Below are 17,878 nucleotides of genomic sequence, written 5' to 3'. Positions count from 1 at the left end.
TTAAAGTATCAAGGTTCAGCAGCCCACGGAAACGAAAACATCTCCGGTGGACGAGGTACCGTCAATCCCCCACCCCCCCACAGTGGTATTACTGTCACTCATAGAAGCCCCTTGCAGCGAGGAGAATAAGCCACAGCGGAACTTTCATTCGAACCATCTGACTCGTGACAATCCTTTCAGACACTATACCGTGACAGCCTACTATCTTCCAAAGTCAGTATTCATCTTCAAAAATGTAAAAAAGTAAGCAGTCATAAAAATCCCATGTTTACCATAAACGCTGTGCAGTTAACTCAACGGAACCGCGCTGAACATACTGCACTGCTCTTGTAAAGTAATGATAAGCCACATGGTAACCAACTGCTGCATCCCTGTGATCTTCAGAAGGCGGTGCACCTTTCTTTTTTGCTAATGGGCTTGGGAAGAGCTGTAATTAGATTTGAATCATCAGTGTAAAAATTTCCGGTGAATAATTTTTCATTAAGACCAAACGCTGTGCTTAATAAAATTTGTCTGACTGACAGCAGAACAAGCGAAACTCCTACTGCTCTTTGAACAGCGTTGTGCTTGCAGTTCCAGGGTTGTGGGTCCAACTAAAAATTTATTCATTTGCCACATGTTTATGTCAAAAACGTCATACCTGCATATGTCCTGAAGCACTTTATGTTTATGTAACAGCACAACGGTGGTTGAGATTAAGCTGAAAGCTGCCGACAGAGGAAAAAAGTATACAAAGATGTAGTAGACAATGACGTGAAAATGTACAGCCTTCTATTTCTATGGTTTTATGTATTGATATCACTAACATTTGTTATTTTATTTCTGTATTTTTTTTAACCAAACATGGAAGAGTAATCAACCTACATTCTGTTACTTCAACCAAAACACCATTTGGGTTGTGGCTTCACAGGAATACAGGCTGTTTGGATAGTAAAATGAACACCATTCCTGTAAGTTCTTGTCCTACTGCCTTCTCACAATAAATATAAAGTACCAGGAAGAGTCTTGCGTTTAAAATACAGCGATGTTCCAGAAATATCCTATGAAGAGACACTACAGCAAGGTACATTGTGTGAATGGGCGTGAAGTTCTTCACATATAGGAAAGCGCTCATTGTCACTGAAAAGAAGTGAAGGCTGTGCTCTCGTGTCCCACCCCCAAATGCATCGTAAGAACAGATACCAACTCCTTATAAATCAGTGTATAGCGTGGAGTTCATACCCCTGGAACTGCCTGGAGAGCTAAGCTGTTTGCAACTATAGTTAAGTATGACTGTAATCTGTTTTCTTTTCAAGGGCTCCCATACATTTCAACTATAAGTGTTCATAGAAATCAGTGATAGATTGATTAACCAGTGTTCGTTATTTCTCAGATGGCAGAACCTTATCCGCTGTTTCGTCAGCACTAAATACATGTCCGCTACCCCTTTGGACATCTAGCCAATAGGTCTGATTGTCAAGGAGAGATCTGGACTTGGAGCAATAGGGGACCATAATGGTAGTTCCATTGACATCCCCAGATATTTCCTGAGGTCTCCCCACCCCAAACTAAAAGACTGCTGAATACCTCAAAACATCCAGGCGGAGATGAAATGTTATGGAATTTCTGAATGAATGTTACAAACCTTAGTCTTCAGTAATCCGAATTTGACTCAGTGTCAGCGCAGGTTAGATTAGTCTCCTGCTAGCCTTGGTGAGGACTGGTTGGGGATCAGTTATGTCCTAATATGTAAATCTACAGAAGTAAAAGAGGGAGTGCTTTCTCTTTCACATCACTATTAGGAGATGTTTAAGGTGTTCCCGCCCAAAGTCGTCGTGTACAGACATGCAGAACAAGTGAAGTGAATTTGGCAGCACTGCCACCCTCACCTTATCATTGCCAGTGCCATAGAGAAGCGTCGTCGTTGTCAGGTAGAGTGGAAGGTCGTCCCTCATGGGAGATGCTTCCCGTGACCTTCGATCAGCCCTCGTAATCTCTCTGCCATCCCCATCCCACTGTTCTCCCACGTTGCAGACAATTTTTCCCCGCAGAAATTACAGAAACAAAATAAACTTTTTTCTTTTTTTTTTTTTAAAGTGATGTCCCCCAGAGGAGGGCTTTCCTGGGTAATCTGTCTTCTGCCTTCTGCACTGGCCACTGCAGCGAAACAGGAGCCATCCCTCCAGATGGTGCTGCAGCGCTCCCCCTCCATCCAAAAACGACTGACCAACCGACCTTCTCCTCCGGCAGTCACGCCGTGATCACCCTGCCTCCTCCTGTGCCGCACAACTCAGAGTGATATACATAATGGAAAGTGTGGAAAAAACTGCATGCTTAACACAGGAGACCATTCTGTCCTTCACTTACAGCTACCGTTATGGAATTGTGAAAATAATTGAAGATTATTATGACATTTGTGAGCATTTACACAGCTCCAGTGCCTTTATTTGTGGACACTGCAAGTGAAAGTAGACAAACCAGTGTGTTCTAGAACCTGTATCATGCAAAGTGCTGCATCTTAAAGTTACGGTTTATTATTGGCACTGTTGCTCGGGTGAAATTGATCATATTTGTCCCACATAATCAGGTTGCCTTGTTTTAAAGAACAGTTTGTGTATTAGATGGGGAGCCAGCTGTTGTCTTCTTTCAAACTGCACCGTGCAGTTGAGTAAATATTTAATGTGCTACGGCTTTGGAGTGCTGCCGGCTGAGGAGAGTGAAACCGTTTAAACTTCTGAAGGATTTAAGTTCTGGTGAGGAAGTGTTCACCTTGTTCTTGGCTCACTCTTGCAGAAAGGAGCATGTATCCTCAGAAAAAAATGTATATCTCAATAATGCATTCCAGAGGAACCTCAACCAATTCTTCCATGGTTCAGAAAAATAATATTCGCTGTTGTGATTCTGCTCCTGAAAGTTTCACACACACACATTTTCAGAACTGCTTGTTCCATACGGGGTCACGGGGGAACCGGAGCCAACCCGGCAACACAGGGCGTAAGGCCGGAGGGGACGCCAGTCCGTCGCAAGGCACCCCAAGGGGGACTCGAACCCCAGACCCACCGGAGAGCAGGACTGTGGTCCAACCCACTGTGCCACCACACCCCCCTGAAAGTTTCAGTTTTTTGGAAATAGGTGTTAAGTTACTTTAGTAATACTAAAAGCAAGCTAGAGACAACCCTCACTGACAGTGCTCAGACTTTTCCCATTTACATAGCCAAATAGAGATTATACATGATATCAGCAGGGGTGTGCTTCTGTCTCGATATTATGTAGCCAGGAGACATCATTGTTCGGGAGCAAGGGCATTCTGGGAGGTGTAGTACTTTGTGTGAATAGAAAGGACAACACCTCATATCCCTCTATGTATGGTCAAAGACCTTCTTGATGTCTCTCTAAACGTCTTCTTCACAGGACGTTAGTCCTGTGCTGGTTGGGACATAATCTCCAAACGTCTGTCTTATCTTGTCATTCTAAGGCCTACCAAGTATCGATCAGCAGTGGGCCCAAGCCGGGGGGGAGGAGAGGGGACCGCCTGTAATCTTGATACATGATTCCTTTATTGCCCAAGATTAGCCTGGCACCACATGCCAAGGGCTTGGGAATGACAGCGAAGGTGATTTTAAACAGACCGAGCCTCCCTTTTCATTTATAACCAGATCAGCTGTTCCTATCTCTGGAGACACTAAATGATCACTGATTTGACTCAGTTGAGAATTTTAATCTGTACTTGTGTTGTTCATTTCCACGTTGATTTCAAGGGCCTTCAAAGGTAAAAGCTCCTTGAGGATCTGTCCATGTCTCAAAAGGCCCCTCAGTTGAGCGAAGCTTTACAGGTGCTGTCCAGGGTCCTGAAGTGCATGTGGCTCAGCATAAACAATTTGGTTTTCACTGTGTGTGTGTGTGTGTGTGTGTGTGTGTGTGTGTGTGTGTGTGTGTGTGTGAGAGAGAGAGAGAGAGAGAGAGAGAGAGAGAGAGAGAGAGAGAGAGAGAGAGAGAGAGAAGGCACAGGTGGAGCAGACCTGCGGGGGCTGGTCTCTGTAAAAGGACTGACTAGGAAATGGGTGGTGGCACTGATGTGACACTCAAGTTCTGTCCCCTGAGTGACAGGAAAGGAGGAGGAAAGAGAGCAGACAACCACATCCTTGCCACAACACCTGCTTTTTGCCACTCTGGAACCGATCACACACCAACATGGCACATCTCCCATTATGACACCTACCTGTCTTCCACCCTGACCATCCAACTCCTGGGATGGCAGACGCAATCCTACCAAAGTCATAAAACACTGCACAGTTGTGGCAGCAATTCCAGTACTGAGGCCCAGAGTTTAAAAAATATTTATTACAGCAATGTTCAGAGAGTTAATGTTAGTCCTGGGGTGTCAGTGGACAAATACAGTCTGTTGTGCGTATGTATGTATGTGTTAAATAATTATTAATATAACATGTTATTTATTAATTTTTGTATTACTATTATCTGTTTACCCATGTGCCTGTCTGGATTTCTCTATACGTCAGTCTGTCCACCCATTGGTCCACCTATCCACCTGTTTCTTTGTTCTGTATTGCGATAGTCTATACACTGAGCAAATGCAAAGAGATTCAGGTACATACAACTCAGTAAGAGTCAAGGGGTTGTAGTATTTTGCAGGGATGGCCATACAACCCTATGTAAGATCATCCAAAAACATGACCTCACTCTCCAGAGTTCATTTGAGGTGACCCACAAGCACTAACCCTTCTTTCGAGTCTTGAGCCAACCACATATCTGTCACAGTAGCTTATGGTGTGCAATGGGGAATAAATGGAGCTTCACACGTATTAAAGATGCTTTGAGTAGCCAAAGGAATGTCGCTCCAGTGCCATGTGTTTCTTTAAGCAGGTGGGGAGGTGCACTGCCCCCGGGGGGACCGTGAAGAGCTGCCACCCAGGGCCACAGAAAACCCCGTTTGATTTGACCCCGATTGATTAGTGCTGATGAGGCACTCGACTTCCTTAACGGGGCTCTGCGGAGCGGGATCTCGCCGCTGCGACTGCGTTCGATCGCCCCCGACTGGCTGACAGCTCACGAGTGCTTGTTTTGCTGCCGTGAGCTTGACACCAGGATGGCCACCTCCGCCGGCAGGGATGATGCACATTAACGTGCACGGTTTCGCTGAGCTGCTACTGCTGCTTTGCGTGGTCCGGGCTCGCATACCATGCTTTCATGCATAATTAAGAGGAATTTACCGTGGGATCAAGGGACTGCTTTTGATGGACCTTGAACAATATAAAGCTCCATACACAAAACATCAAAATTCCATCCTTTCATGTGAGGATATTGGATGTGATGAAACGGAAGGGAGATGGTTGTAGCTCCTTGGAAATGTGCCCCATTGTTTGATTTGTATTTGTATTAAGCTGCCAAACGGACAGTTTAAACAGAACTTTTCATGCGACACCCTTACAAATTGCGCCTAACAATAGCGGGGTGTTAGAATGAGGTCGAGAAGACGAGTTCGAAGAACACAGATAAACTGAGTTCATGTCGGCCCTTTGGTCAGTGTACGTTGGACAAGACGGAAAGTTCCAGAGCTCCAGTGATGCCCGGGGCTTGAGCTCAGATGGTTAGAGGCAGTTTGAGGGAGATTAAACATCAAAGTGTGAGCACCGACACGGCGCACAGGGCCATCAAAGATGGATACGAGGAGCTGCCGGAAGGCCTACCTCAGATTACAGTGTTATTACTCTAATTAGAGCGAGCAAACAGCGAACACGTACTGCTGCACAATGGAAAACCTACTACAGATTCAGGAAATAAAGGCTTCTAAGGGATGAATCTCCTGAAAAAGTAACGTGGACTACAGAGCATCCTTTATGAAAGGGCTTTTTCAAGTTTACTCTGAAGTTTAATGTGTGAAAGGTGTTTGGAGTGAGCGCTGAGTACAGGGCATCCCTCGTGTGTGATGAGAGCGAAGGACGGGTGGTGGTGGGGCATGGGGGGGGTTGGCAGGCAAAATACAGGAGTCTCGTGTCCTTTCATCCAGAACGGATGAACTGCTTAAAGGCTCTTTACAAAGCACTGACATACGACGTGGTTGCAGTTCAGCCGTAATCCTGTACAAGCGTGGGGCTGTTTATAAACGTAGGCGACCGCTCGTGGGGCCGTTTCCGAGACCATCGCGCGGGAGTTTCCGGTGCTAACCTGGCACTGATGCCGCAGTCAGCGGAGCCGCACGTCAACGTCGGACAGTCGGAGCACGAGGGCCGCAATCGTGCTCCACTAATCCACGTCGTCTCAATTTTTTGAATTGAGTAAAGAATGCACGTTCTCCTCGTGGCACTGAGGCAGGCTGTCTCAAGCTGAGTAGGTGACTCCGTTTACCTTCCCTAGGTTCACCATCACACCTTTGTATTTCTTACATTTACTCATTCAGCTCATGCTTTTATCCAACATGATGTACAATGTTAATTATTTACCCATTTGTTCAGCTGGGTAATTTTAGCAAAGCAATTCGAGGTAAGTACTTCGCTCAAGGTACTGCCACGGGAGGTGAGAGTCCAACCTGCCACCTTTGTGTCTAAAGGCAGCAGCTCTAACCACTACACTAGCAGCTGTACCACATTTCTGCATTCACTTTTCTGGCCATTTGGTTAGTAAACTGGAGAGAAGTAAAGCACTACCACCATCGTCGTCGCCACAGTGAGTGCAGATAGAGCTAAACGTCCAGAAACACGTAAGTACTGCCGGTGCGAAAACAAGCGAACCCCAAGTTGCATCAGTTAAATCAAGTAGGTAAGTAGAATCGGGGATGTAAATCAATCGCTTACTCATTTTACAGACACCCCTCTACTTAACGTAAATCTGGATTTACGTAGAAAATTCCCAGCATACACATTTACGGATAGCGCTTTTGCAAAAAATCTGAAATACGTTAAGCGCAAGTCGAGATAACCAGACATGGCAGGAAGCTCCATCTTCGCAGTTCCCACATGTCTTGAGCACCTCTCGTTAGTGTAGTGTTGTTTTCACATTTTTTTTTTTTTTACCTTTTTCATTATTCACAATGCCTGATGGTAAACGTGCGCTCGAAGGAAAACGAGAACTATCTCGCAAGCGTACAGCAATCGATTTGGAGATGAAATTGAAAATAAGGAAGTATGAAGGTGGGCAGAGATTATCGTCTTGAGTATGGGAACCAGGTTTAGCTGTATCGACTATAAATACGACAGGAAGGATGCTGTACGTATAAAGGAGCACGTGAAAGGAACAGCTAGCATGGAAACAACAATACTAACGAAGAAGCTTCAAGGTGCATTAACAGATGGAAAAATTATGAATGTGAATTGTGGGGGAGGAGGGGGAATCCGACATACGAAAATTTTGACTTGCGTAAGGGGTTGAAGAATGGTCTATTTGCGTAAGTCGAGGGGTGTCTGTGTATGTTCATTTTAATATTGTACACAAGAATAATGGCCATCCTGCTAGGGTTCACACACTTGAGCACCGCTCTTTGTTTGCACTTTACACAGACAAGTGGCTGTAAAGGAGACAGAACCGGTGTCCTATAGGAACCGCCTCCTGATGTCCAATTCAATGAAGAGGGGAGAACGATGTATTTTCACACCGCTTTCCTAACGCATATTTACATGTGTAACCAGATTCGCCGAAAAAGCCCGTAACTTTTGCATCCCATCAGAAGACGGCGAAGTTTAAAAAGTGTAGAAGGATGTTTTGCAGCGCAGTCTGTGTGTGGCCTTGGCTTCAATGACGACTCCGTGGAAAATGTCGATGCGTCCCGCTTTGCGTCGCCCTCACCAGCATTTGACATTACGGCTTCCTCCGCGCGACGCTGACGTGACATTATGTTGTTCTTGCAGGATGGATGCGTTCGCCGAGACGCGCGAAACAAATAAGGCGGGGCGTCGGGCCGCGTACACGCAGATGTCGCCGTTTCGAAGGGGAGAACAATGCCTTGACATTCGCAAAGTGACGCTGAGCGTTTGTCGCGAGACGATTTCCTGCGATAAACACAACGTCTGGCTTTGCGTGCCTGGAGAAGCCTTTATAGATTATTGGTTTTATGAAATAAGCCCTGAATTAATGGCGCTGTGCAGGAAGTGAAATGGCATGCTGATGGCCGAATTTTACACACGTGTCAAAGGTGATCCCTGCTTCCTTTCTGTGCGCTCTGAACGGCACAATCTGACGGTACAGTGGTACACTCAACACTAGAGGGGGCAGCTAAAGATACTTTCTATGATTTGCCTATTCGTGCAGGTGGCGGCCCTAACCACGACATCGTAGGTAAATCATAGTAAGCAGTCTAGTGTATTAAAACTCACATTGCAAGCCGCTTTTGGGAAAAGAATCAGCTAACCAAGCAATAATAGATAACGACTGATAATAAGCTCCTCCCCCTTCATGCAGTTACCTCTCTTCCACTGTGCAATAAAATGCTCTTCACACCAGCTACCGCGGTTGCAGCTACTGTCGCTTCTTTGTGGCACTCAGAGGTGGAACCGGGACTGCAGTGCCGAGACAAAGCTCCCCCCATACTTTGCCAGGTGTGGGGGCGGGGGGGTTGCTCTTCTCAGAAACAAATGCTCTTGTAAAACGTGATGTTCGTTTATTTCTGAATCCCGTAAAATAAATAACAATTAACGGGTTTGACCATGTGGTGTCTTAGTGGGGACCGCAGTAAAGCGCCACCCCCCCATCCACCATCAATGGATTTGTCCTCCAAGGCCCGCACTGTAAAATCGAAGAGGCTCACAAGGCGGAGAGGACGGCGATGTCAGGGACTGTAGCTTTACCGGGGTGCAGAGTTTTCCTAATGCCCCATGAATATTTCAGGTTCCGCAGGAAATTGACATGATCTATGACAGCATACTTCATAGTCCCACAAGAGGCTGGCTTGGGGCAAACGTCTCAGGCTGACAAATTATTCATTATGCTTATAATTATATTGGTGGTTTCAGATCAAAGTGCGGGCTGGAGTTACACCTATGAATAGTCCAGATGTATCAATTATATATACATGCATATATGGAATATGTACCGCACTGATGTATTTGTTGTGCTGGCAGACGTATTTCACCCACTTTCACTGTTATACATTATTACATCTGTGCACTCAGCAAAGCCACTGAATGCCCCACACTCTAAGGTACAACATGTAATTAAAATTTTCTACTTATTTAATCAACTAGTCTGTTGAAGGGAATTTAACTGTGGCTCTTTGTGGCTTTTGAATGACAACACGAAGAGCAGTTTAAACAGAGGACAAGCTGGAAGGGGCGTCGCGTGTTGGGGTTAGTTTTGTGTTAACCTGTTATTTCCGACCAGTAACCATCAAGGCATTGTCTAAACAGGTCATTTCCACCATGTTCAACGCCAGACTGGTGGGAAAGGGTGCAAAATGTGACTGCAGGCCATAGGGGAACCTGACAAATACTGCGATGATATATGACCGGGTGGCTTAAAAATACTGCCCATGGGTGGGTTGCTGGAATTTGGGGAGATTTGGGTTAAAGCGTGATGTATTTCACCTGAACCACCTTTGTCTTCCACATGAGGTAATGATGCCTGCACAAGGAACACAACCAGGGACCCAAGTTCTCACCCTGCCCATCATGTCTTGCAGATGGCCTACAAGCCCTGGCTTTGCTCCCAGTACTTCCAGACGACACAGATGAATTGCAGCGACAAGATCCCGTGCAAGCAATACTGTCTGGAGGTACAGAAGCGGTGCCCGTTCATATTGCCGGACAATGACGATCTCATTTACGGAGGAAGCCCGAGTTTTATATGTTCAGGTAAACGCTGCCCTCTGGCACACTGACTAGTCACATGTCACACACGCTCTCTCGGGGGGGTACTTGGATATGTAAACGCATGTTCCAGCCTTACAGGGATTCAGACATATTGATAGTGCCACCTAGTGGCCAGGAGAGTTACTGCAAGGGCCTTCATTTACATTATTTATTGTCCTTATATTTACATTTATGCATTTAGCTGATATTTTGTTTTATTCCAAAGCAACTTATTTACCTAATTATACTGCTGGGTATTTTACTGGAGAAATTCAGGGTAAGTACCTTGCTCAAGCACACTGCTAATGACTATGCTACCACCTGCCCCTGTTTATTTCTTTATTGTCCCTTTTGTGTAAGTCTTTATATCTTTAAGGTTCTTTACTGCTGTATACATGCTGCACTGATGATGGTTTCCAATGTGTCTGACCTCCAATATCGGTCGATTAAAACGTTGCTGTTAAATTGCAGGGCTTCTAAGAAATGACATGTCCGGCGTGGAGACCGAGTGCTGCGACGTCCGATGGGACTCCCCACCCAACAGCCACTCCGATGGGACAATCAAAAGAACTCACCCCTCTTGCCACCACAGGGTGTCCGTGACCACCTCCGGTACATCCAGACTCTGTAATAGCAGGTTCCGGCTCTGCCTCCTCGTCCTGGTCCTGTTACATACCGTTGTCACGGTGACCGCAGCACAGAACTCCACGGGTATCAGCCTAGGGGGCATCACCTCTGTGGAGGAGAGCTCCACCAATGAGGAATGACTGGGAACGCCCCCATCTGGAGGGAAGCGCACCGGTCACTGCGCATGCAGCATTTTTGGGGGGGGGGGGTTCCTTTGGCACAAGCCACGGAGGACAGGGGTTCGAAAGGCCCATGCAACGAGCAGATGAGGACAGAGACGAAAATGAGCACCGCGACGGGACGACGCCACAGCCTTCGTTGAGTAGACAGGATTATTTCGAACCGACTTCTCGCACACTGTTTTATACTTTTCGTTTTACTGTCTGGATTCCACACTAGATGACTACAGGATCGGATTCATTTTGTCTCTTGTGTTTATTTGTTACTGCGCTGGAAAGGGCCTCGGAGCAGGAAGGGGTGACGCTGTCAGACTGGAATGCTTTTAAATATTCAAGACTAGCGTCCATCCATTGCTTGTTTGCTGTAAATTTGGGTCATTTGTAATACTGTACACTGACATTTGTTTTAAGAGTCTGCCATACGGAAGGGTTCGATGTTATTGACAAGCTCACGCACACGCACACGCGCACACACACACACACACACACACACACACACACACACACACACACACATACACACACACACACACTCACGCAGCCTTCGATTTCCTTGATTCAGCAACCCAAACGAAGTGCAGGTGCACATTTTCTCACCACCAGCAAGATGACTAGTGATGTCTGGGGCAGCCGTGCCGAGTCTCAGAGAGATGGGGCACAGTTACTGCCATGAAGGGCGTGGCTACAGCTGTCAAGGGTGTGGTCATGCTAATACAGGGCGTGGTAACTGTAGTGAAGGATGTGGTCCCATCAACCTGTGAAGTTGTTACTGCAGTGTAGGGTGTGGCCACAGCTGTGAAGGGCGGGGTCATGCTAATACAGAATGCAGCCACCGTAATGCTGCCCCCCAGAGCTCATCTGAACTGCAGGGCTTCCTGTATATCATCAACGTTCAGATGAATCCACAAAACAAACGTAAAATACTTCAAAGCCTTGATAAATAATATAGTGTTTGCATGTGGAAGGTCTCAAAATGTGTGAGCTCGCTGTTGTCCTCGCTAGGACCGTGGACCCAATGAACACTACACCACTGCTTTTTGACAGATCTTGGGAGATAGCAGGAATGGATAAATATACTATATTCATATTTTACCAACAAATAATTTGTGGGCTAGCTCTATGTATTTATTGTAGAGGGAAAAATCTCTGCCACAGTATCCCGATAAATACACAATAAAGATCATAAAGCATTATTTGGTTTAAAAAAAATACATAAGGAACATTGTTGGGTGTAAATAAAAATTATACGTAAACAACCATTCGGTCTGTTAATGACATGAACAAGGAGGGCTATGTGTGTAGTGTTTATTGTTGCCATGTGCCTAGAACCAGCTTTTAATCCTAAATCAGTTTACCTTAGATCAATCTGAAGCAGTCAACGGCACTATTTATTTTTAGTTTTATTGGTTCTTTTACCTTTTTTGTGAAATTGCATTTGTGCCGCTATTAAGTACTCCCCAACCTCTGAACAAAAGCTGCTGTAACGAGCTGCTCTGAAAATGACCCAGGACACCTACGATCGGCCAAATGAAAGTATAAGTCATCGAGCTGAACAAGGTGGCGTCCTTTTTAGATCTTTTTCTTGGTGTTTTCTTGTGTTTAATGTGTCTTGCATTGAGTATAAGGGCTTCTTAAGTGTTTACACACACACATACACACACACACATACGCACGCACACACAGGTCTGGTAAAGCTGCATGCTTCAAGGGAAACCTCATACGGGACTGCAAGGGTTGGTGTTTTCCAGATGCCCAAAATACCACTGCTGCCACCAGGAAGCAGGACCCAGCATGCTAGTGGTGGTGGTGGGGGGGGGGGGTGAAGAGGTTACGGGGGTTGAGGGCGCGGCGGGGGAGGGGGGAAGGAGATTTAAGGGCTGATTTTAAATGACATTTTCCTTCCTTTTCCACCGGTGTGCCTGTCATAGCGTGTGTGAACACAGGGGACGCCATGCAGTGGGTTGGAGGTTCGGCGGGGGGGCGGGTACTTAAAGACATGGCATTTGTTTGGTACTGTTCAGGAAGGTAACACACGATGTCACGAACACACACATGCACACACACAGAGCTGATCCCTGCCTAGAGCTACAAGCTACTACTCCGCTCAACCCTGGGAAGAACGGCAGAACACAGAGGCGGGAGTGTTTGTTCACTTTGTCTCCAGTTTTCATCACTTCCGCCATTTATTCAAAGAGGCTTTCGGCTCGAGTCACTTTTTACTCCCCGACCATTCCCAGTTTAATTATATGACTATTATTAAAATTTAATTATGACTCATCTAACTCCACACGACTATATTAAACAAATGTAACAAACAGCCAGATGTTTAAAGCCTTATAAGTTAAGAGACAGAGATGGTATGTTCTGAACTACATTTTACTTTGATATCGGAACAAAGCAATACATCTGTGGTCATGTTTTTGTAGACGACCAGTCACACGTCGTTCTTGTTCCCTTCTCAGTGGTTGTGTTTGGCTGTCCATTCCGCCCCCTCCATTTCCTCCAACATTTATTTTATCTACCTCTGCCCAGTGACCACTCCGTGGGCCTTCAGTGTCTCCGTTGTCCTCTGACCGTCACACCCATCATTACCTCGACCGGACCGACCCCTCCGATAACAAACTTAAACCAAATACCTGTCACGTTAAAGACCCAATCAAGAGCCATAAAGCTTACACATCCTCTGCAGCCTTGTTAAACAAGACAGCTAAAAAAAAAATAATAATCCTGAAAAAGCTCCTTTTTCCCGTTATTATTCAGAACATATTTCCCAAAGACTGTGTGTCTGTGACCCTGGTAACATGTGGTCCCAAGCGGCTGATGTTACGGATTTCAGTGTAAAAACCCTGATCCAGACACATGAGGAGTCCGCTGGATGTGTGAACCTGGACCGCACCGATAAGTGTTTAATGCAGTTAACAGGGCAACCAACTCGTCCCCGGGACCATGAACCCGTGGTCCTTCTGTAGTCCTTAGACCCCCTGTATGGCGAAGGTACTGGAAGCTCCATTATTCAATAAATTAATCCCCCTCCCCCACAGGGCGGAGCAAACACAGTAATCCGCAGATAAATGGCTTCATGCGTGTGGGGCTCCGATGAGCGCTGGAGGAAACGTGTGGCAAGATTAGAGCGGCGCAATGAGGCTGGAGAAGCTCGCAGCTGTACGACAGCGTGAACATGAACGTGGGCTGTACGGTGGGCGGGGCCTGCGATACATCACCGCTTTTCAGCACCGCAACGCTCTCCATCTGCTGTGTCTGACCTTTAAAGCATTTAAGTCCATGTAAAGACTGAACAGAGCCCCCCCACCGCCCCAGACACAGGCGAGACTTTAACCGCAAACACTCCCAGGTGTTCCTGTACTGCACCTGGTTCCCGTAGCAAGTGAGCAAGGAAGGAGCAGGGCCTGGGAGAATGTGGTGCCCCCTGCTGTGTCTGCCTGCTGTCGCCTGCTCGTGTTAAAGGGCCATTTGAACACGAGAAGGTTCGGAAGGCCTCCAGCGCGCCCTGCACCCCCCGGTGCGACACACCGCGGTGCGCGTTACATCCTGGTCCTAAGGTCAATGTTGGGTTTCACCACAGAACGAGCCATGAACAGCAGCAGTTCCTCACCAGTTCTTCCCTATAGTCATACACTCACTTTGGTGTAACATCATGGTGACTTTTGACCTGAACCCCCTCCCAGCATCTCGTAGGCATGGCACGTTCTGCAGATGCCGTCACAGAGCAGGACAAAGCTTGAACTGCGCGTGCGCGCGCACGCGCACACACAAACACACGCGCAGCTTCCATTAATGGAGCAGTGGCCCTCGTTCTCCTGCGCACCCCTCGCCAAAAGGCCGGTCTTCACTCACACTGCACTTTATGTCCAAGGAAATGCGTTTTAGCCCAATTTCCATAACTCACAACCTAATTTATGCAGACACAGCATTTCTCTGCATGAAAATGATATTTTTTATATCACAGTCATATTGGATTATTTTTGATATTCTGTGGCTCCAAGTAACTTATTGTGCTAGTAACTAGTTACATCTGTGAATTTAATAAAAAATTCCTACTTAATGCAAGGTATGACCAAAAGTCATTTCCCCCCCTTTTTTTTTTTGCTTTTTCAAACCTCTGCACTCATACATGAACATGAACACACACAGTCTCATGTTAAGCTCTGTTCCCTTAGTGCTTTCAGTACTGATTTTTTATTTTTGATAATTATTTTCTAAATCCCGTGGATCTATGCAGTTGTATCTCCTGTCTCTTTTCTCTGTGAACCTGTCGCAGGAAGCCTCCCCGAGACCCTCCCTCAGTCACTCATGTTTGTGCTCCTCAGTGTTCGCGGTTGGGCTTTCTGTTCAAACTGTTGACAGCGATGTTATCTGACCACCACGAATGTCCTCCGATTTTTAGCCTTTGAAAAAAGGACGAGGTGTTGTATGCGAGAATACAATGATTCAAATGTAAGGCATATAAAGATATCACTATTATTATTCTACCAGTATATTGTAATATGATAGAAGATTTAGTTCAGTAACTATCTTTAATTTTTTTTACAAGCAACTTTGACTAAATAATTTATAAACAATCACAAGTCATGATCTTTTCAGAAGTATGAGGAATATGGCTTCAATTAAAATATGTTCTAATGGAAATAAATACAAATATGTTAAGTTATATTTTCTGATGTCCAGTGTATCGATTTCTTTGAGGTGTCAGGTGGATCCTGGAATATGTAAGACAACATGTGAATCTTGTCCACACTTTTTGCTTCAGTGAAGGTGCGGCCGTGGATGTTCAGGTTCCCCAGAGTGTGTGCTTGACAGAGAGTGTGTTCCACCGATGTATAGATGAGTGACCCATTGTAAGTAGTGCATCTAGCAGTGTAAGTCACCTTGGTGAATAAGGTGTGTGGGCTGATAACACTACATAGAGTTCACTGGAATATGCTTTGGATAAAAGCAGCTGCTAAATGAATAAATAAATGGAGATTGGGGATGGGGTGTAAAAACTGGACCTGCTGCATTCCAACTTGACTCCTAATGAAGATGCGTACAACTTGTTTGCTGCACTGGCACAACATAACCAGTAGGAGGCACTGCAACACTGTCAATTTGTGCAAGACATTACTGCAAGGCGTTATTAATCGAGCCACGCGGTTTTCACTCATGCTGTTCTATTCAGATGAGTAAAATAAAACCAATAGCCCATTGAGAGACTAAAAAATTAACTCCACTTCTGATTGCGGAGCAGTCTTACTCCAGTCGTGGTTTCAAGCTGGGTACAGCCCTGCTGCTTGGAACTATGTTGCGGCAGGGTTAAGGAACTACACCAATCCTGGGGGGGGGGGACTCAATCGTGCCTCCCGAATGTGACAAAGAAGCCCATTGAGAGGTGTGACTGTTGAGCGGTGTCCAAAAACAAGCAAAGAATGTCACCTCTGACACGGCGACAGAGGAAGCCAAATCGAGAGTGACACAACTAGAGCTGAGCCTTTGTGAGGCCCTCGCCACGTCCCACAAAGACGAGGCTGCGGCCCTGCGTCTCGTCGGCTTCAATCAGCCACAGACGCAAGCGGTGAATGCATTTACTTCCATCTAGGGATACGACACGATGTGTACACCGCTAACGCAGAGGCAGGTATCTCACCACGGTTCTCACCGTCACACACCACGTCTGGCAAAGGAGAAAGTGCATAAAGTGCTCGATCAAATAAGCCATGAAGACTGACAAGACTATAGAATATCACAGAGATACAGCGATAGATAGAAATTGTATTTTACATTTAATGTTAAAGAAAACTAAAGCACATACACCCGTTATAATAAGATTAGGCATTTAGGTCCTAAATACATGTAAAGGAGAAGGTACACACACACACATTTTCAGAACCGCTCGTCCCATACGGGGTCACGGGGAACCGGAGCCTACCCGGCAACACAGGGCGTAAGGCCAGAGGGGGAAGGGGACACACCCAGGACGGGACGCCAGTCCGTCACAAGGCACCCCAGGCGGGACTTGAACCCCAGACCCACCGGAGAGTAGGACTGCGGTCCAACCCACTGCGCCACCGCACCCCCTGGGTAAAGGAGAAGGTAATTTTGTATTTTTATTACATTTATATTTTCATTTATTAATTTTGCAGACGCTTTACTCACAGGAAATCTAATGCGTGCATTACAAAGACACAGGTAATGGCACAATGGCAATTATTAAGTGTGTAAAGGAAGTTTTTTGCAAGGGTTAATGGACTTGGGGGAAAGTGTAGAAAGTATTCGTCATCAAAAAATGACCTTCAACTTATAGATTACACTTATAAATATACTGTATATATTTAATATTTATACAATATTCATTTCCCAGCTTTTCATCTTTTTTTAAATTATATTTTTAAACTTAGGTAAAATGAGCCCATGGGGCAGCCTGAGTCTTTTTGTGCTTTAGAGAAGTATCTTCAAAGCAAAATGAGCAGCTAATTGGTAATTATAGTAAGTAATTAGGAGGCATTGCTGTTAGGACTCAGTGCCGTGTCTTTCTTTCATCAAGGTCATCGTGGGTACTGTTATGTTCTCCTTAGAAAACGGGAGCGTGGCTCTCCCTGGCCATGCCCACCCAATACCTTGAGCACTGCCATGCGGGCACTGCCATGTTACGCAGCTGCCATGTTTAATGTTCCATTCGCCCCGTGGCAGGGTTTGAAGCAACATAACCGTGGCCGCGAGGCCCGGCAGTGCACCCTTTAGGTTGCTGAAGCCCTTTGGCTGAGAGCGTCTTACTTTGAGGGGTTTGTGCACCGTCGAGATTGAGACAGGGATGCCTCTCCGGGGAGGAAATGAAAGGGAAAGGTGTGTTATCAGCAGGACAGGGGTGGGACTCAGCAAAATGAAGCAGGAAACGAGTGTTATTACACTTCTGAGCATGAGCTGTGGACAAACAGATGGAACAGATTTCAAAGGTGTGTGTGTACCTGTGTGTGTGTGTGTGTGACAGAGAGAGCGAGAGAGAGAGAGAGAGAGAGAGAGAGAAGCCCACAGACACTGACTTTCTCTGTACGGCTGGTTTTGCAACCGAGGCCTGGGGCAGGAAGTTGACCTTAGACACACGACTTATGAGCAAGACAGCAGCACTCGGACAGAAACCCAAACACATCCAAGTGTGTGAGAGGAGGATTCAAGGTTACAGTTTCACAGGTGTGGTGATGTCCAGAGGGGCGTCCACACGGTCCAGAGTCCATCTGAACTGTCAGCTGTTCATTTTTCGGTGCCACCTCTGCGATCTCGGTTCTCTGTCCTCAGTGGACCGGGTGG

At 46.1% G+C, this 17,878-nt stretch overlaps 1 protein-coding gene across 1 annotated transcript in view; it reads left to right on the top strand.

Moving 5' to 3' along the window:
• Nucleotides 1–12,408, top strand: part of LOC108933179 (transmembrane protein FAM155A-like) — a 66,291-nt gene extending 53,883 nt beyond the window's left edge. The window contains exons 2-3 of the mRNA XM_018750060.2: nucleotides 9,605–9,776; nucleotides 10,245–12,408. Of these exons, the coding sequence (XP_018605576.1) occupies nucleotides 9,605–9,776; nucleotides 10,245–10,540 (468 nt within the window). The 3' untranslated portion in view covers nucleotides 10,541–12,408. The remainder of the gene's footprint in view (nucleotides 1–9,604; nucleotides 9,777–10,244) is intronic.
• Nucleotides 12,409–17,878: the final 5,470 nt, after the last annotated feature.

This window comes from Scleropages formosus, chromosome 1 (genome assembly GCF_900964775.1).
Source record: "Scleropages formosus chromosome 1, fSclFor1.1, whole genome shotgun sequence".
Lineage (NCBI taxonomy): Eukaryota > Metazoa > Chordata > Actinopteri > Osteoglossiformes > Osteoglossidae > Scleropages > Scleropages formosus.
Note: the sequence above shows the minus strand (reverse complement) of the source record. Positions and strands in the feature narration are given on the sequence as shown.